At 39.9% G+C, this 24,447-nt stretch overlaps 1 protein-coding gene across 1 annotated transcript in view; it reads left to right on the top strand.

Annotated features, from left to right (window-relative positions):
- The window catches only part of LOC150079106 (sodium-dependent neutral amino acid transporter B(0)AT3-like), a 341,694-nt gene that overhangs the window by 190,124 nt on the left and 127,123 nt on the right, over positions 1-24,447 (top strand). Inside the window, exon 6 of the mRNA XM_090383850.1 lies at positions 14,822-14,932. Within this exon, the coding sequence (XP_090239976.1) occupies positions 14,822-14,932 (111 nt within the window). The remainder of the gene's footprint in view (positions 1-14,821; positions 14,933-24,447) is intronic.

Raw genomic sequence — 24,447 nt, 5'->3', positions numbered from 1 at the left:
CGGCACAGGCCAGCACACTACTGAAGTAAGTTGCGAGGTATTTCCTGATTATTTGTTTATTGTGAGTTTTGCACAGATATATTTTCACTCCCCAGAAGGCTCCCAAGGATTTGGAATACTGAGCTTGTATTTGTTATTTATAGGTGAGGTTCGCATCAAGAATTACTCCTAGGAATTTGACATTCTGTGGGAGTCAGAACATTTCCTGCCAATTCTGGACGTAGAGAAGATGCCGTATCAGCAGCAGTCATCAGACTTGGAATAAAGATGAGATAGCTTGACTTCTCTGGATTAACTGACAGGCTAAAAAATTAGACATTCTTACAAAATGTATTTTGGTAGCTGTTTCCAGTTTCAGAGGTTTGTCTTGCTTATGAATTTTAAGCAAAATTTATGATTTTGCTTAAAGAAAAATCACCAACACGGCGTTCGCATGGCAAGTAGCTTACAATATCATCCGCATACGATAGGAACGCTGGAATCCATAAGTCAACGAATATTGCTGCAAATAGCAAGGCTGAGAGAGAACCACATTGTGGGATCTCTACCTCCACTCTTTTACAGGCGCCTCCGTAGCCAGGTGGGAAGGAGCAGCAGTGCGTAGCACACGCTTCTTGATTAGACCGGGGTTCGAGCCCGTCACCACCAAATACGGAGGATGCGGAAAGGTCAGGGAATGACCACCGCATATCCCGGAGCAATATGGCCTTAGTTGCTAATGCTCCTAAAAACCAAATAACAATAACTCTTTTACAGTTTGGAATGTCATTACCTGTGAAGTGAAGCTATCTCCTAGATAGCCGATTATTGAGGATCTCGAGTATATTTCCGGATATCCTGTAGAATATTTCAAGTAAGGCAAGAAGGGGGTGTGATTTGGACTGGGTCGAAAGCAGATTATGTCCAGAAAAAATGGTATGAAGATCTGCATTGCCATTCCAGGCGTGAAGTATTTTCTGTGATAAGGACTATAGGCAGGTTACAGTTGATTGTTTTAACATCACTCCACATACCTCAACTTAATATTCATTCAGTTTTGTAATACTTTAATCACATGTAAAATTCAAAACATTTTTCAAGATCTGCGATTTCACAAATTTAACTGTATAATTAATATAATATATATAAACTATATATATATATATATATATATATATATATATATATATATATATGAAAATAATAACAAATAATTGCACTTTCTATTTGATCGATTTTAATGAAATTTGGAATGGCTGACAAATATTTCTAAAAGATCGAAATATAAAATTTCATGAAAATTCGTCTGAGTCCAGTCATCAAATGTGGAGGAAAAGAGACTGACGGACAGACACTGTGAAGACAACAGACGCCGAAAGTCGTCGATTCTTTCTTCAAAACCTAAGAAATCTTGATAAAAAACTTTATTCTTTGAATCCCCTACTTATCCAAGTGATTTCATCTGTACTACAGAAGTGCAAGTTGGTGAGGGAATCAATTTGATCTGCTACGATTGACTACCAAGAAAAATCACACGGTAGTTAGGAGAAAAGACTGCGTTTCCATCTTCTCTAAGAACTCATTAAATACACAAATTTCTCAAAAAACTTGAATACCTCAATTTTACATTTGCCATTCTTGCTTTCAGTAAGAATGCAAATGATTCGTTATTCACTCCGTGTACCTATCAACAGGATAGTAAAGATGTAAAATTATCCATAAGATGAGGTCCTCTTTCAGCCAAAGAGGTTCCCATCTCATGGATAATTTTATATCTACTCCGAAATCCAAAGAACCAATTTAGAGGATTTTAAGTGTTATTAGGTTGTATTTATTGCTGATTTTCTAAATGAATTGTCTTCTCCGTATTTATAAAACTAATATTATAAATGATAAAATGTTACATAATATATAGTCAGAAGGAACCGATGTGCCACTCTAAAACTGGCTTTCATTGATTGCCGATAACAAATAACCGACGCATGTGCACAGCAACGCTTTAAAACTGTCTAACGGCACGAAGGATGATGGATGGACTAGCAGAGCAGGAGACGCAGTAGTCTCGCGTGCTACTAATAAATATATGATAATAAAAGTATTTTTAGTTGCTACATACAAATGATAAATTTGAAATTAAATGATTCTGAAGAACGCTAAGGTAAAAAAAAAGGTAAGTAAATAAAGAATTTCTAAATTTTGGCACTACCAGTTGAAATTACCAGCGGCCGCTATTGTTTTTCACTAACTTTCGGGAGTTGTTTAATCAGACCTTTTTATTTGGGATTATTGTTTGATGATGTCGCTCGTTCTTCGAGTTTAGTATAAAAAAGGCTTGGTAAAATAAACTAAAAAATATGAGTATTCAATATCCTTTGTGAACTTAAAAGGTTCGCTTGAAAAACAAATTGAATACTGAAAGCGAACCACTCACAGTTCATTTCTATACTCCTAATAATAAAATCACTTATATTCACCCAATAATAAAATATGACTACAGGAACAACGCCGTTAAAAAAAAAAAAAAAAAAAAAAAATCACACAATGAAATAATTATATTTAACAAAACATTGTAAATCTAGAAATATATTTTTCATCTGTGTTCTGAAAGAATCCCGCTTTCTCACAAATTGTGCTTAAGAAAATGATTAAAAGATAAAAAATGGCAGCTCTTATATGCTAATTGAAGCCTTTAGAAAGAACTCTAATAGTTCCAGGCCTGGGCTTTCATTAATCTTGTCACAAATGAGGATCGATGCTCTATGCGCTTTATCTATCAGCTCTCCACTTCTGTTAAGTAATTGTTCCTGTAGGGTAACAAATAAAAGCATCAAGTGGCTTCGGTGAAACTTGGGGAAAACACTGGATACAGTAACAATCCAGTAAGCAGGAACAGAAAAAGGAAACAAAAAAAACCGACGTGAATTAGCGAGGGGGTTCAAGAAAGGTTTGTATTCACCCAGAAGTAGTTTTCATAGAAATATGAATTTTTCTTTGTTTGATACCTTGAAATCTCTAGAGCAACCACACAAACTGATTTCGGTCTGACAATTCAGTTTTTTTTTCTTTACAGCGCTGAATGAACTGAAGTGTCATAATGGATAAACTGGAATACAGATCAGTGATTCGGTTCCTCTTTCTGCAAATAAAAAAGCACCCAAAACGATCCACGAAGAAATGATCGCTATTCGTGGAGAAGCCTGCCGAGGTTACACTGTTGTTGCACACTCGTATAAATAATTCAAATATGGAAGAAGTACAGTGCATGTTGAAGAAATCGCAGGACTCCCACGCAGGATGTAACAGAATAGAGTTGAAAAAATTGGGGCATTAATCCTAAATAATCGCAGTACTTGGCCGCAGGGCTCCTAAGTTACCCGCCAACCACTACTGGGAGGTGAGCCAGGCTGTCCATCATTCTCTGGCAGGTCTCCGCCACGGTCACTTAAACTTCCTAGACTGAGTCAAAAAAAAAAAAAAAAAAAAAAAAAGCGTGAGAGCAAGGCTGATAGAGAAAAGGGTGGGAATCAAAGCGGGGAGGAAGATGGAAAGGAAGGGCCCTCTAGATGAGGGAGGCAAGAAAGGAACGAAGGGCTGGACATCACTGCTCAGAAAAGCCCACACACCAGAAAAAGTAAAAGTTTGTAGGACAGCGAACCCTTCTGAGAGGAGCGCAGTTTGGCATCCCACACCCGAAGGTATCAGCGAAACCTGATGCACATTACGGTATACAGGTGCATGTCATCCTACATCCTCAGAAAAGTCCACACACCAGGGAAAGTAAAAGTTTGCAGGACAGAGAACCCTACTGAGAGGAGCGCCATTGTCATCCCACACCCGAAGGTGTCAGCGGCACCTTCGGGTGTGGGATCCACTTTCCGGTATACAGGTGCAAGTCATTCTACACCTAAGGATGTCAGTAGCACCTGACCCACCCTATGGTGAGCAGGTGCATAGTTGTCCCACACCCGAAAGTATCGGAGAAAATTCCTACCCTTGTGAGGGTTTGCAAGATAGGTTGTTCCTACTCAGGAATGGGAAGGAAGTGTCACTCTGCCCTCTAGAGAGGTGCCAGCAAGAACCTACCCCAAGTGGGGTATGCAGATGAGACTGCTAGCATACGAAATCTGGGGTTTCAATCCCAACTGGAGTAAATTCCATTGTATTTGTAAGAGGAGATCTAGAGTCTTTAAGCACCCAGAGGTTGGTGATAGGGGTTTTACCTGGTGTGAGATATAGCAGACTTAAGTATCGCTTTGTGAAATTTGTTCGCCTAAGTTGAATGACTGAGTGTGCGGACTCCGAAAGAGTTGCGTAGTGATGTTCATCCTGGAAATATATTCATGATGGCGTGGAAGATATTGAATTTTTGTCATCATCCTGAGTCGGAATTCCTCATACAGTGGACAGATATACATAATGTAGTCCCACGTTTCAAATTCGCCGCAGTCACAGTTTGGGTTTTGCTGAATGTCAAGTGCTGATAGTTTATGATTGAACTGGTCATAACCCATGAGAAGGAAGGCCACTTGCAGTCCTAGCAAGAACCAGATGGTGGCGGGGGGAGGCTATTGAAGGCCGCTGCAGGTAAAATTTTTTTGGTTACTGCACCCTTAGTGGTGACATCCCAGGAGTCTTGCCAAATGGGCTGCAGGTTTTCAGCATCTCTCTCTCTCTCTCTCTCTCTCTCTCTCTCTCTCTCTCTCTCTCTTGGCGCCGCCGTAGCCAGGTGGGCAGGAGCAGCAGTGCGTGCACACGCTTCTTGATTAGACCGGGGTTCGAGCCCGTGACCACCAAATACGGAGGATGCGGAAAGGTCAGGGAATGACCACCACATATCCCCGGAGCAATATGGCCTTAGTTGCTAATGCTCCTAAAACCCAAAAAATAACAATAACGCTCTCTCTCGGTAATTATTCGTGTCTAATTGAATCCCCAGGATTTCCATTTGTATTCCTTTAAGCGACGGTTTAGCCCACTCTTGATCACCCCCAAGTAGATGGGTAGATAACTGGCTAGGACTTAGAAAGCTAGTGTACTCACAGTGCAGCAAGCCCAGGTAACTGAATAACATTGCTCTCTGGATGAAGTTTAGTTTGTTTATTACGGAGTAGTGTAACTCTAGTGAACCAAACCGGTTCCATAACAAACGATAAGATGACTTTGTACAGAAGGGCTAGTGCCTTTCCTTGGAGGCCCCAGTCCGCATGACAGGTTCTAGTTATCATTGCGGTGTATTTACGTTATTTTTGAAGAGAGGTGAACAAAGTGAGGGTGGAAAGTTAGTCTGTTGTCTATAATAATACTCAAGTACTTAACTTCTGAGTAGAGCCTGATGGGAGTGTTAGCTACTTTCATACCAGGTGGTCTTGTTATTTGAAGATTACCCTTGAGAAGGATCGATTTGGTTTTTTCTCCAGATATTTGAAGCCTGTGTGTGTGATGGCTCAGTCACGTAGAATCCGAAGAACATGGTTTTCACGAGTTTCTGTTGATTTCTGGTGTTAGCTAGGACGACCATGGCCAAGTCGTCCGCAAAACCGAGGGACTTAACACACTCTAGGTCCTCACCAAGAAACTCGTCCAGGACAATGGACCAAAAAAATGGCCCAAGGACGAAAAGCAAGGCTTTAAGGTGGTTCAGATAAGAACTCATGCACTCGTACAGATTTCCTGGAACTCTAGCGTGACTAAGCTTCCTCAGAATACTAGGCAACCACAGCCTATCAAAAGCGTCTGCTAAATCAACCACAATGGCTAGTAAGTATTTAGTTTCTTTTGCGTTGTAATTAGATGTTTATTTTATTAACATATTATGGAAAGCGGTGCAACAAGCATGGATGGAAATACCTGGGGAACTCTTTCGTGAACTAATGGACTCAATGCCTTCCCGTGTGACTGCCCGTATCCGGGCCAAAGATGAGTCTACCCGTTTGTAGGTAGGTATCCCATGTTTCTGTCCACTCAGTGTAGTTTATAATATCACTCAACGTGTAGCAATGTTTATAACAGTTCGTCGTGTTACAGTCGCCGAAGAAATTTCCGGGAACGATAACAGCAGAAATTTACATTTGACCACGTGTACGACTTCATTTACCCGCATGTAGCAGCTGCATTCAAACTATGTAAATTGGAGGGTAGCGACAAGAGCTGTTTTTCCGCTGTGGCCTACCCGCTCCGTGTGGGATCGTTTGGTCTGAGCAGAAAGAACCTTCCACCCTACAACTGTCTTACTCATCCGATTGTAGGGGCCAAAAATATATATCATAGACGTAGAGTGTTAGTTGTCAGACGTTCCCCCCCATTGACAGTTAAGCGGGATAGCTAGCATAATGATATTTATATCTGTTCATACCTCCTTGGTTCAATCTCCCTCCTCTCTGGATGCGCTTCTTAATGAAATCGTAGTATCCCTATATATACACAAGGTCTAATTCTATTATTAATATAATTATTACAATAATAATAATAATAATACCGCTATACTTCACTGGATTTTTTTTTTTAATGCATACCGGTTAACAACATACAGTGAGCTTCACCAATGAAGTCACAAATATTGATTATTACAAAAAATAAAAAAGAAAGAAAAGAAAACGAAAAAATAAAGCCCTTCCCCTAAAAGGCCGAAGAGATGCAGATAGTTCTGTGAGCGCCAAAAATCGTAGTGAATAGACCTCTATGCTAACCGCCATAGTGCATTATGAATAGAGCTGTTTGTGGTCTTGGACGTAGATATTGGTAGACATATTACCCAAATACTGCCTGAACAGTTCCACAGAAAATGCATGCCTCATTGTTACTTGTACTGGTTTATCGACCGAAACAAAATATATATATATATATATATATATATATATATATATATATATATAGAGAGAGAGAGAGAGAGAGAGAGACAGTGAAGAGAGACTAACTTTGGAACTTGTACTATTTCCTATTTTTTATTCATTGTTAATTTATAATGATTATTTAGAAGTAACTCAAAATTTCTATTTTGCCCCAAGTGCACGAATACTTAGTTACGGATCTACCTGTTAGCCTTTACTAATGCAGTTATTTTGACTCTGAATACACGTTAATGGCACCTTATTACTTTTTTCCTGATAAATAACGTCACGCGAGTTCACTTCTGAATTCATTTTATACATATAATACTCAATTCATTTCAAAAATATTAATTACCTTACAGTAATTAATACTTAAATTACTGTAAACTGTAATATAAGCATAATGAAGCAACACACAGGATATAGTCATAATGATGCAGATAAATTTCCATACTGGCTACTATAATTTCACAAATACTGTTTAGAATTATAAACAGCATGTTCCGTACGTGCGCTCTCTCGCCCGCACGTTCTCTTTCTCCTGGAAGTATACAGAGACAATGATTTAAGTTGGCATGCTATTCGATAGTAATAAGTAACGTTTGTCCTATAAAATAACAAGAAAAAGTCACAAATCATTCCCACTTACTTGCCTAAGTTGAGCTTCAGTGTTCTAATCGCGCCCTTTTCCAACAGCCGATATCCAATACAGAATAATAACTTTGTTATTTTTACCACCCACAAACATTCGCAACTGATACACAAATTACTTATCGTCTGCTCACCATTTTATTCCACTGCCACAGCGTCCTCTTAACTTCAATACCATGCATCACGTGATTAATGATAAATAAATATTGTACTATATTTATTTGAATTCTTTTGCAATGGTGATTGAGGTAATCGTTATTTTAATATTGTGAAGGTTTCCTAGTAAAGGGTGAAATTCGTGCAATAAATATTGTGGATGAGTAAGATAATCAGATCCGTTTTCTGGAATTATCCAGATTTTTAGTAATATCTTTTTCCCTCCTATGCCTTCGCAAGGAGGGAAAAGGATATCATTGCCCCTTGTATAAGACGACAATGATTAGACTACATTTAGAATATTGTGGTGGTCAGGTGACTACACTTGAAAAGATAATAGAACCTCTAGAAAGGGTTCAAAGGGGGAAAACCAGATTTTGATAGTAACTGATGTCCATATGAAGAACGACTAAAAATGTGCGGGCACCACAGGGTTGGCAGCTACACATCTGAGGGAGGAACTAATTGAGTTATATAAGACCTGAAAGAAAACTGCAAAATGAACGAGGGAAGTATATTTTCACTGGTAGATGAAGCACGAATTAGAGGTCACAAAAATAAAATTGTGAAGAGTACCAGAACTATAGACTTTATGAAGTTTACCTTTGACAAGCTTGTTGCAAGTTGTGAATAAATTGTCTGCCGTGATGTTGAGGCGAAGAGTTTGGTAAAATTCTAAACGAAACTGGATAGCCCTGTTTGGCGAGGATGAAAGTATGAGTGACTGAAATTGTTTTCTTTTTTCTTTTTTTTTTTTTTTTTAATTTTACAGTCTGCACGGATAGCACAGTGGTATCGTCACCGTCCTCCCCACACCGGGTGGAAAAAGCCCGGGTTCGAATCCCGTCGATGACGCGCGGAACTTTAATGGACTTTTTTCACTCCGTGGCTGAGTTAGTCGGTCTCAGGCATAGATAGCAAGGTTTTCTCCCCAGAAACTGGGGTTTTCGTCCAGCAAAACAGACAATCGACCATAGAACACACGCAATTAACAGACATAAGAACAGCAAGGCAGATGAATTAGTTATTCGGGTGGCCTAATAGGATTTCCCCACCCCCAGAAATCTGCTTCCTTGCATCATTTAACAATAATAATTAAATTAATACGTTCACCATGCGAGCATACTCTATACAGTAACCAAGTCGGAAACTGATATGACGATGCACAGCACCAAACGGCAACGAGTGGTCGGAACGATTCCGAACAGTTCAGGTCAGCGAACAGTCGACCAGAGACGGACCATCGTCACAAAGAACCTGATAACTCTTCCAATCTTAGAAAAAATGAAGTAGCATGTGAGTGACCATCTACAAAAAAAGAACAAATTATACGGAAAACACCGAATCGGAACTAGAAGAGGAAGAGCAAGAAGTACAACTGGAAAAAGTCGAAATAGGAACAGAAGAGGTTGCGACATCCAGAATAGACGACGATTGGAAAAAGGCCTTAGCAGAATTCGACGGAATGAATCCCACAAAGACCAATACCATACCGAAGCAAAGAGAAAGAAATCTTTATTGCAACACAGAGATTTTAAATTTGGTAGGACAAATAAAGATTTATTTAAGATAGTGATGTACGTCGTAGTGCAGTTGCAATTGACCCGTCACGGCACAGTGGCCAGGGGTTAGCAGTGTAATGTAAACACAAAGTTGCTTGAATAAACCCAAAAAAGAAAAAAGTATAATAATAATGAATAAGTTAAAGAAAGTACAGCAGAGGCCTGACGTAGCCCAGTGGTCAGGAGCGAGAGTGCATAGCATGCGTTTCTTGAGTGGACCGGGGTTCAAGCCCGTGACTACTAAATACGATAAATATTTGTATTGACGATTTATTGTAAACTCTACTGACTTGGGTGTCGTGCCGGACTATAAACAGAAAATTTATTTATTTTTTATTAAAGAAATAGAGAAATGAATTGGGTATACTAAACATTAACTGAGTGTACAGAACATTAGTCACAAAATTCATAACATAAGAATATACTGTACAGTACATCGAATCTTTTAATTTTTCACCTGTAACAAATGTAATTATATACTTTGAATTGAGTAAGCGAATACATTGATTGGGACTGAGGTTATAATAGTGGTGGCCTTGGCAACCCACTACGGAGTATTCTTTTTCTATATTGTGGATTCTGACTAAACTACACTAGTGTTTAAAGAAAGTGCATCACCTAGTAATTTCACATTTCTGACCCTTTTTCGCAATGGTATGTTACATTAATGACTAGCATCACAAATAGAAATATAAACAAAAGATATTTATTAATAGTTAAGGCAAAGCTAAGTAATATTTGACAGGTGCTCTCAAAATATTCCAAAATGAGCATTTGCAACCTTTATACAACAGTTATGGTAAACACGACAATTATGACTGAAATGTTATCAGAAGCCCTTAATTTGCTTCAGTTTATCATTTTAAATGGAAAACAAAATGAAGTTTACTAGGTGCAAACTAATATTTAGTTGAACCGCCTCTGGTCCTGATGACAGCAGCACACCATCGAGACATCGACAAGATCTATTTCTGAAGATAATCAACTGATAGTTCGTGGTTCCAAGCACGAATTATGGCTTCCTGAAATTGGTTTCTTTCTGGCAACTGCAGATTCCACACGATGCCAACAGTTCTCTATAGAATTCAGGTCCAGGCTGTTTCCTGGCCAGCTAAAAGTTGTAATGGACCGTTCTTCCAACCATTTTTTTCACCTGTAACAAATGTAAACACGTGACTGTTGGACCTCTAATGCAGAAATGTAGCTAAAGTAACTACACAATTTACACCCGATGACAAGGAGCAGAATTTTCCTGAAAGATGCAGTTACTTGGCAGGTTGAAATAGTCTCTAATGGTTGGCAGCAATTTGCCTTCCAATACAACCAGGTATCCAGTGGCATTTACGGAACCTTTCATAAATTGCAGGTGACCTACTCCGCTATACAAAATGCAACCCAATCTGGATGGTATTCTTCACCATGTCTACGGCGAATCGTTTGTCTCCCATCAGGGCCATGCAGATTGAATTTCTTCTCATCTTAGAAAATAACTAACTTCCACTATTCGGGGATCCATTTGACATGCTCAAAGGCTATTGCAGCGAGGAAGAAGGCAACATGGTCTGACTTTGTCAGAGAATCTGGTAAGACGAATCCGTGGGGGCCTAGTCTACAAGATCATGCAGGACAAAACCTACACCTCGGACATCTTCAGCACAGTGATTATAGACTCCCGGAAGACTTCCAATTGGCAGGACTCAGCCAATCACATCCTTGATAAGCTATTTCCACCAGACAACACTGCTCAGGATTTGTCTGAACATACTACTATTCGTACAGCAAACAAAAATTATGAATCAGATGAAACCACAGAACCTTTCACCTTGGAAGAATTATCAACAGTTCTCTAAAATATTAACATCCAAAAATGTCCAGGATTAGATCTCATCGAATACAGTTTCATCCTCCGTCTCCACAAGCTTCGGCCGGAGTATATACTCTAACTATACAACAAATGTCTTCAGGAGGGATATTTTCCTGTGGACTGGAAGATCTCGCTACTAAGACTCATTAAGAAGCTGAACAAAAACCCTATTGACCCGCGCTCTCACGTCCAATTGCGATACTTGTAAACTTTGGCAAAATACTTGAGCGGCTAATGGCACTTAGTACCACAGATCTCTTTGAAGCACGGAATCTGCCCTTCCCCTTGCCAGTATGGATTCACTTCAGGACGATTCTGTGAGAGGCTCTCTTCGATCTAGTTCTGCACATAGAAAACTCTGAAGCAAATTTTGAACTTGCTATCTTCATTGACTTCGAGGGCGAGTTTGACACTGTCTGGTGGGGCAGTGCTCTGGCACGCCTCTGGTCTGCCTCCTGTTCCAGCCATCTCTATAAACTTTTCCAAAGCTACTTTTCAGATAGAACAGCAATTCTAAAGTCAAAATATCATCATGTCTCCAGGCCATTCGCCAGGGGTGCCCTCAGGGCTCAGTCCTGGGACCTCCAGTGTGGCACATGATCCTGCAGGACTTGCTTTCCCACTCCTTTGCCAATACCAAGATTGTTGCTTTTGCGGACGACCTCGCGATCGTAGTGACCGGCCGCTCTCGCAAAGCCATAGAAGACAACGCTAATCGGGCCTTTGACGATCTCTCTTCCTGGGCCGCCCTAAATAAACTATGGATAAATCCAAGCAAGACCAAAATGATGCTCTTTAAAAATAAGCTGGACCTCAGGAGGCCTTCGCAAGTTAAAGTCTCTGGGGCACAACTCCCCATTGTCAAACAGACCACTGTGCTAGGGGTGGTTCTTGATCATAAATTAATCTTTCACCCCCAACTCATCCATCACACACCAAGGTGAAAAACTTTTCATGCTCAATCATCAGAATCACCAGGAACGAATGGGGCGCTGTCCAAGCGGTCGCTTCAGGTGTACTTTATAGTACAGCTGAAGCTGTAAAGCCGTTTTCCTGCAGCATGGTATCGTATGCTGCAGATGCATGGTTCCACCGAGCTAGATTGGTAAAAATGATAGGAAAATTAGGCTCTATACAACGGACAATGCTTCTGGCTACCCATAGGGAATTCAGGACAGTATCCACTGCTACTATCCAGGTCTTAGCTGGGACCCTTCCACTGTACCTGTATGTAACCTTCCGTGACCTGACCTTCAGAATCAACAAGAAAATTCCGACCAAGATCTTGGTCATTGAGCTAAACCTGGACACTGACCCTAAGGCAGAGAGAACACGCTGTTATAATGATATGATAAACATCTGGCAGACAAGATGAGACACTTCCACCACGGGAGGAGTTACAAGGATTTTCCTGCCGGATGTGACTTTCTCCTCCTCTAAGTCAGCGCAGAAGTGATTCTGTCTAACCCTTGAGACATCATTCCTAGTCACTAGGCATGTCTCATTGAACGGGAAGCTTTTTCAACTCGGAATAATACCCATAGACGTTTGCTACTGCGGGACCAAGGAGAATTGGTTCCACCTTCTCCTCGAGTTCGCTCTCTACGAGGACCTGAGGCAAGACCTAGCAAATACCATCCCCATCACTGAAATCCAACTGGACATTCTGCTACAGACACCAGAGAACCTGGCTGCCTTCCAGACCTTCTCGACGCAAGTATTCACGCGCGGGAAAACCTCCTACAGAATAACTCAGGCTACGAATGGGGGATCCTCAGACAGCAGTTTAAAAATTTTATTTTACTAATCTAAAATTTTTTAATTATCTATATTTGTTTTTATTTTGTTAATTTTTTAATTATATATATTTTTTTGTTTTATTTATTTATTATTTTATTTATTTTTTTAAAAATGTTCTCATTTTTTCTTCGCGCTCTGCACTCTCGTACCTTTTTTCTTCCTCCCCCGCTCTCCACTAGTGTAGCTTCTCTCTCTCTCTCTCTCTCTTTTTTTTTTTTTTTCATTACACCACGGGATTTTTTTTCCCTCTATTTCTTTTCTTTCTCTTCCTCTGGAATGGTCCCCCAGAGGAACCTGGCCCACCTTTTGACAACATCAGGTGAGCCAGAGTCTCTTTTGAGACAGTACGTGTTTTACTGGGACCGGCCCGCCTTCCCGTAATGTGGACGATTACCCAGAATCATCTTTCCTGGTGACTGATGCTTCTGGGTAGCCAAGCGGCCAGACACAATATAACATACACATAATACACGCAAACATAAGCCACACACATATCTGGCCAATTTGTAGTGATACTGTTCTTTATAGAGATACGAGTCGGAGTTGAACAGACGTTCTAGGTGCCGCCCTTTACAAAAACTCCTCCACACATTTGACATGCTCCTTACACCAAATTAATCGGGCCTTTTTCTTTTTTTGTGTGAGGAGAGGCTTCTTCTTAGGACGACGGGCTACAAGTCCATTTGTGAAAAGGCGTCTTCTGACTGTTACTGCACTTCTACCACTCCTGTATGTTCTTCCCGTTCTCTTTTCAGCTCAGACGAAGAAGCTTTACGGTTTTTAAGGCATAAACGCTTCAAAACGCGGTCCTGTTTTGGCGTAGAGACTCGTTTGCGTACGGTTCCTTTTTTTCCTATCACTAGAACCAGTATTCTTGAGTTTGGAAAGAAATCTACTCACTGTCGACTGATTACAGACGCTCTATAAGCAGTATGACGGGAAGAACATCCTTCCTCGCGCAAAGCAACAATAGCACTCTTTCTTCGTGGCGTCAACTGCACGTAACTCGCCATCCTGACACAAGCAAGGAATGACTGCAACTCTTGCAGAGCGTGTTAATATAACTGAAGGTAACAGCTGATGCAATATTACGTCATCACCTACGCGTGTCAATCTTATCTGATGCAGTCTGTAAGAAATACTGCCATATACTTACGTTATTCGGACAAAAATTACAATTTTAAGGGGTGATGCTCTTCTCCGAGACAGAAGAATCCATGCTCACTTTCCAAGAACAGGTAATCAACACAGGAAATACATCGCCAAGCACCCCAGAGTGATAAATGACACTTGTCGATAATGCCACCTGACCCCAGAAACAATCTAGCATTTAATCACGGGTTGCTGGGCGATTACCCAGACGGAGTACACAAATAGCCACGACGAGATCATCAGAAGCTAGTACAAAAATACCAGCTGATCAAAGAAGATTTACTGTTACAAGTATGAACCGCAGGCCGTACCAGACACCCCTAATCACAAACTATACTGGTACCGCACATTAATAACAGACAAGACGACCTCGTGCAACAGAATAGATATAACCTACATCGAGAGGAAGGAAAGTGCTACCTATCTAATTAACACAGCGGTGCCCAACACCAGCAACCTCCAAAAAACTTGAGAGGAAATGAACAAGAAGTACATAGAGCTAAGACAGGAAGTCAAAGAAATGTGACATACGGAACAAGTAATGACCATCCCGATCACCCGGTCAACCACAGGCATGGTGCTAAAGAGCTTCCATAAGAACCCAGCAGTAACAGGACTCCCAGAGAACACTTACGTGGAACTCCAGAAAGCCGCTATCCTGAAAACCTGTAATATAGGAAGACAGTTCTTCGACCAACAGTAAGAATAATTGATAATTTAAATTACTAATATATTCAAATTCTATGTTAAATAACATTACTGTATTTCTGATTTTCATTACAGATGGTCAAAAATAACAGTAACTTATAATTTCTGACTTGTCATTGTAGGTGGTCTACGTAACTGCGACCTTCCCTTATCTAGTTCTTATTATTTTCTTCTTTCGTGGAATCACGTTAACAGGTGCCAAAGATGGTCTTCTTCATCTGTTTACACCCAAGGTAAATAATTATTTCTTTGACTCAAAACAATGAATATATTTGATTACTTTTGGAATTATGCAATCATTCTAAAAATATTAAAATGAAACCAAAAATTAAAAAAATTAAATCAGAATTTTTTTCCTTCACTAGCTCGAATTTTATTAAAATCCATTAATAGTTTTCAAATCATTTATTCAAATCAAAACAAATAAAAGTTAATTCAAATCATTAATTTCATTTTAATATTTTCAGTTAGGTCTTAACTGTGTTTTAAATGCCAAAGTAACTAAATTAAGGCTATGAGGCATCAATATACTGTATATTCTCTGTAATTGCATGCGTTCTTTGGAGGGTTTTGCTGGACTTAAGTTTCCGTGATGGAGAAAACTATTCAACCCTTATCTTAGACAAACTAACTTAGCCAGGTGGCAATAAAAGCCCCAAAAATTTCCTTTCATCATTGGCGGGATTCAAACCCGGGCTGTTTCCATCTGGTATAGGAGGACCAAAGACCAAACTATTATATTAGGGTCACCCGGTAAGTTATGTGAGGAGGACAAATACGGGTTAATGTATTAAATTACGGGTAACCCTAATATAATAATTTAATTCAATTTAATATAGCCATGTGTATTGTGTCTGTAAATTTCGTGTGTTCTCTGTTCGATTTGCCTGTTTTGCTGGACGAAAAACCCGGGTTCCGAGGAAAAAACCTTGCTATCTACACCTGAGACTAACTCAGCCATGGAGTGAAAAAAGCCCATAAAAATTCCTCGCGTCATCGACGGGATTCGAACCAGGGCCTTTTCCACCCGGTGTGGGGAGGACGGTGACGATACCACTGTGCTACCCTCGCAGACTGGTGCCATCGTGAAGGTCTCCAGAACTGACTGGGATCTCTCGCGTCGAACCATGCAGGTTTGCTACAAGCCGTCTTCCTCTCTATGGCAACTTATGCCATTGGCGCATGGTTCCGCAGGGCAAAAATAGTTAAATTTCAAGCAAAACTAGCTAGTTTACAGAAAACTTATGCTCCTTAGTATGCAGAACTGTATCTACACCGGCATTACAAGTTATCGGTGGCACGTTGCCCTTGGATCTATACCTAATATACAGAGGTCTCTGCTTTTGCATTAAGAGACAGATTCCAACTGAATTTTTCCAACAGATTCCATTGATCCTCAAACATGCGAAAAGCGTGAAAGAACTAGGTGTTAGAACGAACTTTTAAATATATGATTTTAATTTTTTTGCTTGACTTCCAGCAAGAAAATTAAAACCTGGTTCTCTGTGGATCTGCACACTTCTTATTTATTAACAGGACATGGATCGCTAAATGAGAAGTTATACAAATTTAGGTTATCCCTAACTGATCTCTGTGCTTGTGGTAGAATTGAAAATTGGAAACACGTCCTCTATGAGTGTCAACTATACAACAACATAAGAGATGATTTATCTAAGTCAGTTGAAAATTTCTCTCCAGGTCAAGAGTCTCTCTTGTTCAAAACGTTAACGCTTTTCATGCGCTCCAACTGTTTGTCTATGATGTCTTTGCTAGAAGACTATCTCTAACTTCTGACTTAAATAGTGCAACTTCTGTTCCCGTGGACACTTCAACAACATCTATAGCTCCAACTGTATCTACAACAACTATGGCTTCATCGACCACTGCTGCACTTACTTCCTCATCAGAAATCAGTGCGTTACCTGAAACTGTAAACTCGGGCTGCAACAACAACTACACTTGTATGAGGTCTTCTGTACCACCCTGCCCATCTTCTATCTTCTGAGGAGGGACAATTTCCTACCATAAAATACGCTGTCAAGTTCGACACTCAGCTTGGCTCCATGCCTAGAGAAAAAAAATTATGTAGAGGAAAAATTTATGTATTATACAGGGTGATCCAAAACTCAGAAAACAATTAAAGAATCGGTATTTCAGTGAATTTTTGACATATGGTAACGAGATTAGCGCAGAAATGCATAGAATTACGTGGGGTTTTTTCCGAAAGAATGTCAAAATTATTTCCAACTATGTCCAGGTGGCGCTTGATAGTAAATGTTCAATGTGGCGGCCTTCGTTGTCGAGCACTGCCTGAAGACGAGTTGTAAGAATATTGAAAATCTTACGTTATGGTCAGCATGAAACAGCATTTCTGGAGATATCATTGATACCTGCTGTCGTATAGAGTCTTTTAGCATTGCCAATGATGTTGGGTGATCTCTGTAAACCCGTGACTTCAGGTAGACCCATAACCAAAAGTCGCAGGGCGTCACGTCTGGAGACCTTGGTAGCCATTCATGCTGAAAGTGACGGCTTATCACTCGATTCTCTCCAAACGCTGAGAGTAACAATTGTTTCACAGGAGAAGCAATATGGGGTGATGCTCCATCTTGCATGAATGTCACAACATTCAAAGCTTGCATTTCCCCAAGGATAGGGATAACGCAGTTTCGTAACAGGTCAGCATAACACTGATCGGTGACAGTTTCAAAACCAGAGCCACTGATTTCCTGAATGAAAAATGGCCATCCGTCCACAAAATATGTGACTGGATGTCAGATGTTTTGTGGACGGATGAAGCCCTTTTACTCTCTATGGCACTGTAATCCACATCACATCGTTACTTATGACTGATGTAATGAAGTTTCCGTCCAAGCTAGAGGGTTTTCCGTCGCCAAATTCTGCAATTGTGTGTGTTTACAGTGCCATTGAGAGTGAAATGGGCTTAACCGTCCACAAAACATCTGACAGCCAGTTGTCACGTTCTTCTATTCGCTGAAAGAATAATAAAGCAAATGCTTCCCGCTTTGCAAAATCGGGACGAATAAGTTCTTGAATTTTGTACGGATATCTAAGGAGGACTAATCTTAGTGCTCTCCACACACTCCCATGTGGGACGCCAGTTCGACGTGAAACTTCACGAGAGCTTGCTTCTCCATTTGATGATGATGCCATTAGAGTATTATAAGCTTTGGCTTACTAGTAAGAAAAAAAAAATATATATATATAATTATACATATATATTTAACATCTTCTTCCCTTAGATTGATTCAGTAAACATTTAAATAACACGCCAACATTCAATTAAAATAGGATCAGGTATTCATCATCATCATCACCCATTTTCAATCCACTGCAGGATGAAGGCCTCTCCAGCAACTTTCCAGTTCCTTCTGTTTTGTGTAATGGCCACCCATTTACTACCCACAAACTCGTGAATTTCATCTATCCATCTCCGCTGTTGTCTTCCAGGTTTTCTTCTAGCTCCTCTTGGGTACCATTCTGTTATTTTCTTAGTTCGTTAGTTTTGATAAGAATGTCCTTTACTTGAGATTTCTGCCTAATCCATGTGTTTCTCTTCTTATCTAAGAGTCTAATTCCCAATATAATTCGTTCCATTCTTCGCTATGTAGTTCTCAGCTTCTCTTCCATTCTTTTGGTGAGTGCCCAAGTTTCACTTCCATAAGTCATGGTGGGGAGTATACATTGATTCATTATTTTACGTTTCAGTAAAACTGGGATATTGCTCCTCAGTATGTTACTATCTTTCCTGAATGCTATCCATCCAAAATTTATTCTTCTCTTGACTTCCAGCCATTTATCATTATTACAGCTAATAACTTGTCCCAGATAAGTACATGACTCCACCTTTTCAATTACTGCTCCTTCAATCATTATTTTCCTTTCTGTGGCATACTTGTTCATCGTTACTTTTGCTTTAGCCATGTTCATCTTTAGTCCAAAATCCTTACTAACTCTACATAACTGATTAAGATTTTCCTCTAATTCTTTGGGATCGTGGCTTATGACCACAATGTCACTGCAAATCGTAAATGGTTCAGTTACTGTCCATTCACATTGACCCCTTTCTGCGACCAGTCAAATCTTCTGAAAGCTTCCTCAAGGGCAGCAATAAACAAATTTGGAGATATTGTGTCTCCTTGTCGAACTCCTTTCTCAATTTTAAATTTGCTACTGTCTTTGTTTAGTCTAATAAAGGAGGTAGCGTTCTCATATATTTTCTTCAAAATCATAATATATGGGTATCTATGACTTGTCTTTCAGTGCCCGAAACATTGATTTATGCTGTATGGAGTCAAATTCCTTTTCATAATCCACAAATGCCAGGCATAATGGTGTTTTATATTAATTTGCTTTCTCCATTAGCTATGACATTACGTGAATGTGATCCATAGTTGAGAATCCTGTCTTAAAGCCAGCTTGCTCTCTCGGTTGATTCTCATCAAGTATTCTTTCTAATCTGTTAGTCATTACTTACTAGTAAGAAAAAAAATATATATATATATATAATTATACATATATATTTAACATCTTCTTCCCTTAGATTGATTCAGTAAACATTTAAATAACACGCCAACATTCAATTAAAATAGGATCAGGTATTCATCATCATCATCACCCATTTTCAATCCACTGCAGGATGAAGGCCTCTCCAGCAACTTTCCAGATTAGAAAGAATACTTGATAGATGTGGGATAACAAGCTTATATAGATTATAGATGTGGGATAACAAGCTAATTGGTCTATAATTTCCAATTTATCTTCTTTCTTATGCAGCAAAACTATGATTGCATTGTTCCACTCCTTAGGCTGAGTCACACCTTTTCTAATGTGTTTTGTGAAGGGTCTTGCAGGTTTTTGTGCCATGTCTCTTTCTCTCAATTTTAAAAACTCTACAGTAACTTCGTCTTCCCCCGGGGCTTTCTGATTCTTCACTTTCTTCAACGCATGTTCTACCTCATCATGAAGAATATCGAGTATGTTGTATGTGTTACTCATTTTCGATCCATCTTCGCCACTGCTGGCATCATTCCTTCGCTCCTTGTATAATTCTCTATAGTAGTCTTCTGCTATTTGAATTATGCTTTCTCTGCTATTTATAAGTACAGTACACCATCGCTATTCTTCAGTTTAAATATCATTTATCTTTCTGTATTACTGCTCATGGCTGCTGATTTAAGTCCTTTGTTTTCCCTTAATGCTTGTTCTACTTTTCTTGTGTTAAATTTTCTCATGTCCTGTTATGTTCTTATGTTAAATCTTCTGAGTCTCTTTCTAATGGCTTTGCATAACTCAATTTTCTCTTTGTCAGTGTTTATCTTGCTCTTCATTTATTGCCTTCGGTTCATCATAACAAGTGTTTCTTGACTAATTTTTTTTTATTTGGATTCCTTTTTCTCTATAGGTTTCTTGGGCTTTATCACTTTCAGAAATTTGTAATATTCCTTGTCGATATCTTGGTCCTGGGCAGTCTGCAGAAGCTCAAACTTGTTCTTAAGTTCCAGTACATACTGCTTTTTCTCATCTTCTGTTATCTCAAAGACCGTATTCTTTACTCGAGTCAGTTTTTTTTCCTTTCTTTTCTTCTGAGAAATATCAAGTGTGCATCTTACCATTCTATGATCACTTCCAAAATTTACCTTATTCAGGACGGTAACATAATTTACGATATATCTTCTGTTAGTGAGGATGAAATCGATTTCATTAGTTGTTAATCCATTTGGACTCTTCCATGTCCACTTTATGTTCACCCTTTTCTTGAAAAAAAGTGTTCGTTACTGACAATCCTCGAGATACTACAAACCCCACGTCTTTCACCTCTTTCACCAATTCCAAAATTTCCTATCCCTTTCTGCGCTGTTTTGTCTTTTTCCAACCTTAGCATTGAAGTCCCCCATAATGATAGTGTAGTGGGTTTGCTGCTCATCTAGAAGACTCAATTTCGGTGTACATTTCTTCAACCTCTTCATCGTGATGGCTCGATGTTAGTGCATAAATCATAATAAAAACTTTAGCTTGTACCTCTTAGAAATCCTGAGTAGTAGTCTTGACACCCTTGATGATGTACTTTTGAATTCCAAATGTTGGTTTTTATATCTTTATGGACCAGAAAGCCAACTCCACCTTCGCTCCTTTCACTGTTTCCATTGGTGTACAACATATTTCCACTTGATAAACTTAAGTGATTCATTTCTTCTTCTTGTTTCAGCCAAACCGATGATATTCCAATTCACATTTTCTAATTCCTTTTCCAGCTCTAATATCCTGTCGTCACCGATGAGCATCTCACGTTGTAACAGGCCAAGTTCAGTTTCCGTGCATGGCAGCCTGGTCGTACCCAGAGATTCTTAGCACCCTCTGCTTCCACTCTGATCCTCTCGCTGCCGTAAGAGGGATGGCGGGTGAAAGCCGCTGGGGACTGAGGGTCATTTGTTTCGTCGTGCTGTGATGTGCTGGAGGGTTTGAACTTTTCCTCTTCACGCTGACCAGTAGTCTTGAAGAGAATCACTCTACACGTTCGTTGCCACCTAAGTGACGCAACGCCAGTTTTTGACTGGTGACGTTGCCACAGGTGAAATTGCACTACATCAGCGAAATAAATTTTATCAAAAATTTCAATACTGCCACAATAAGTTAACACAAGGCTTACCATCGAGAAGGTGTGCATGAGTGGATTTTAGGGAGGCAAGGCCAACCGGACTTCTCCTAAATCTTCTGTAATAGAAAGATATTGGATCCATCAGTGTTTTAGACTGAGTATCTGATAATACACAGAATACCTTTTTCCCTCTAAGCCCCCTCTAAGGATTAGGTATTAATGGTTCAGGAACGTACTTAAGGGCGAAGCAAATTTCGCAGAAGGACGGTGAACTTCAACCTACAGAAGGTCAGGTAAGAATTCAGCGAAAAGGACCGAGCCAGGAGAAGTATACGGAGAAACGGGCTGAAAGAGCTTAGGAGGTCAAGGGCGAAGGAATTTATCGGGGATTATATTAAAATAAGGCGGGAGAGACTTTAAAACCAAATGGAGTATATAAAAGATTTTAGTTGGCGGGAAAGAAAGAGTAAGTTGGTTGTTTAGTGAGTGAGTTGGGCGGCGAGTTTTTTTGGAGAAAGTATAGTAGCGATGTTAAGAGACGAGTGGTAGTAGTTTACAGGGAAATATGTCTAAAAGGGTATAAATCAGAAAAGTCTAACAGGAATAGGAACAGTATAGGCAAGGAGGGAGGGAATATTGAGGGGAGTCCGAATAGTTGAATGTAGGATACTCGAAGGATGACGAAAACCAGATAGTCCGTTAACACAGGATTTCGATCTGATAGTAAAAAGTGGGAAGAGGAAGTACAGAACAAAGGAATCCCGAAAATCAAATCGGGATTCCTTTGGGAAATTGCCCTAAAACCTCGGAGCTGGCCCAACCTGGAGAAGGGGACAATTAATTGTAAGTACTCTTTATCATTATTATACCTAGTCCAAGATATAGTTCGGGAGAGAAGTAACGTAATATTGGAACTAAAGAGAATGACAAAATAAGGCCTCTGTATTCCTATCTTAGAATGACTTGAATAACCTGTACGATTGAAGTATAACACCCAACTGATGTCCTTAAACTGAGAACTGTAATTATTCCTCGCGGTAAATAAGAATTAGTATAAACTTTGGTAACTGTGCATCCCTGTGGAGGTTGCTTGTACGGGACAATTAGTTGTGAATTTAATCCTTATTATTAATTACAATAATGTATGTACATAAGTTTGAACCCTTAAATTAAACAATGTTGCATTTATCTATGTGTATATGTCAGTTTGTCTCACTCTATTCTAGCTAGCCCAAAATCCCTGGACTTGTATATGCAGTCAGAGGCCCAAGGGTAACATATAGTTACCTAAATAAAATAACAGTAGGTGGTAAATATATATATATAAATTAATTAAATAAATATATATAGTACAGTAAAAAGACATACCCCTACAGTATCCATGTCTTCCGCAACTGCAGCCGCAGTTGTAGCACATGTTGATCATCTTCCACTTCGTGGACGATCTTGTAACGAACCAGTTGTCTCAAATTTCTTAATCATCATCAGTTGCCTCAAATTTCTTAATCATCATCAGTTGCAGATTCAGAGTTAAGATAATAACATTTCACCAACGGTGCTTTATCCGGTACCGTAATGACAACATGACCACTTAGCTTCCTTTCTTTTTCTTTCCCAAATGTTCACTAAACTGCTTACCTGTTGTTCTTGCAGTGCCTTTATAACAGACACTTTCGCGACGTCATTCATGGTACAGCGCCACTTGGTGAGCATATTTGGAACTAATTTTGATATTCTTTCGGGAAAAAAACTCAGGTAATTCTATGCATTTCTGCGCTAAGCTCGCTACCAAACGTCAAAAATTCACTGAAATACCGATTCTTTAATTGTTTACTGACTTTTGGATCACCTTGTATATAGACTCGGTGATCTATTTAGAGTAAAGTGCACAAACTATCCTGTGGCTCCCTACTCACATGATGTTCCCCTTTTGTATATACAGGGTGTTTCAGTTAAACGTTTCAGAACTTCTAAGAGGGGTAGGGTACATCCTGACAACTCGAAATCATATAGCAATGTGGGGTCGGAAATGCTTTCCTGAAGCGGTGTTGTACACAGAAGCACCATAAAGAAAAGAGACCGTAAGTGAGAAATCGTTTTAATAATACATGAAAAGAAGCAAAAGGTACATGGATTAAAGTAAGTTTTCGAAGTTTCTTCCACGGGCTACAATGCACGCCTCACATCTCCGACGCATGGACATCCGAACATTCTGGAATACTCCAGGCGAATTTCGAATTTCTTCGGCAGCTACTGCGATTCTTGCAACCAGCTCCTCAGCATTGTCAACAGGGGTGTCATAAACTAGCGATTTCATATGACCCCAGAAATAAAAATCAAGACATGATAGGTCGGGTGACCGAGCAGGCCAACGCACGGGACCACCACGTCCGATCCACTGTTGATCAAATGTGACATCCAGGTAGTTACGAACATCTCCGCTATAATGGGCAGGGGCTCCATCGTGTTGGAACCACATTGTGTGTTGCGTCGATGCAGAAATCTGTTCATCTCTCAAAAGTTGTGGCAATACTTGCTGCAGAAAGATCAAGTAGATAGGTCCGGTTAGACGACACGGTAACAGGTAAGGTCCGATGAGGTGATCTCCCATAATACCGGCCCATACATTGACCGAAAGTCGAATCTGTGCTGCACGACGTCGTATTGCATGCGGGTTCTCGACCGCCCAGATATGGTCGTTATGCGTGTTGAAAATTCCTTCCCTTGTGAAGGATGCCTCATCGGAAAACAACACTTCAGCATTTTCCAAGGTACCACTGTGCGAAAGCAATACGAGGTGCATAATCCTCCGGTTGCTGTGTCTGGACACGCTGCCTGGAGTATTCCAGAATGTTCGGATGTCCATGCGTCGGAGATGTGAGGCGTGCATTGTAGCCCGTGGAAGAAACTTCGAACACTTACGTTAATCCATGTACCTTTTGCTTCTTTTCATGTATTATTAAAACGATTTCTCACTTACGGTCTCTTTTCTTTATGGTGTTTCTGTGTACAACACCGCTTCAGGAAAGCATTTCCGACCCCACATTGCTATATGATTTCGAGTTGTCAGGATGTACCCTACCCCTCTTAGAAGTTCTGAAACGTTTAACTGAAACACCCTGTATTTAC

This window comes from Mastigoproctus giganteus, chromosome 10, assembly GCF_048544385.1.
Source record: "Mastigoproctus giganteus isolate SK-2022 chromosome 10, ASM4854438v1, whole genome shotgun sequence".
In the NCBI taxonomy this organism is placed as follows: domain Eukaryota; kingdom Metazoa; phylum Arthropoda; class Arachnida; order Uropygi; family Thelyphonidae; genus Mastigoproctus; species Mastigoproctus giganteus.
This window is presented reverse-complemented; position numbering and strand designations above follow the sequence as displayed.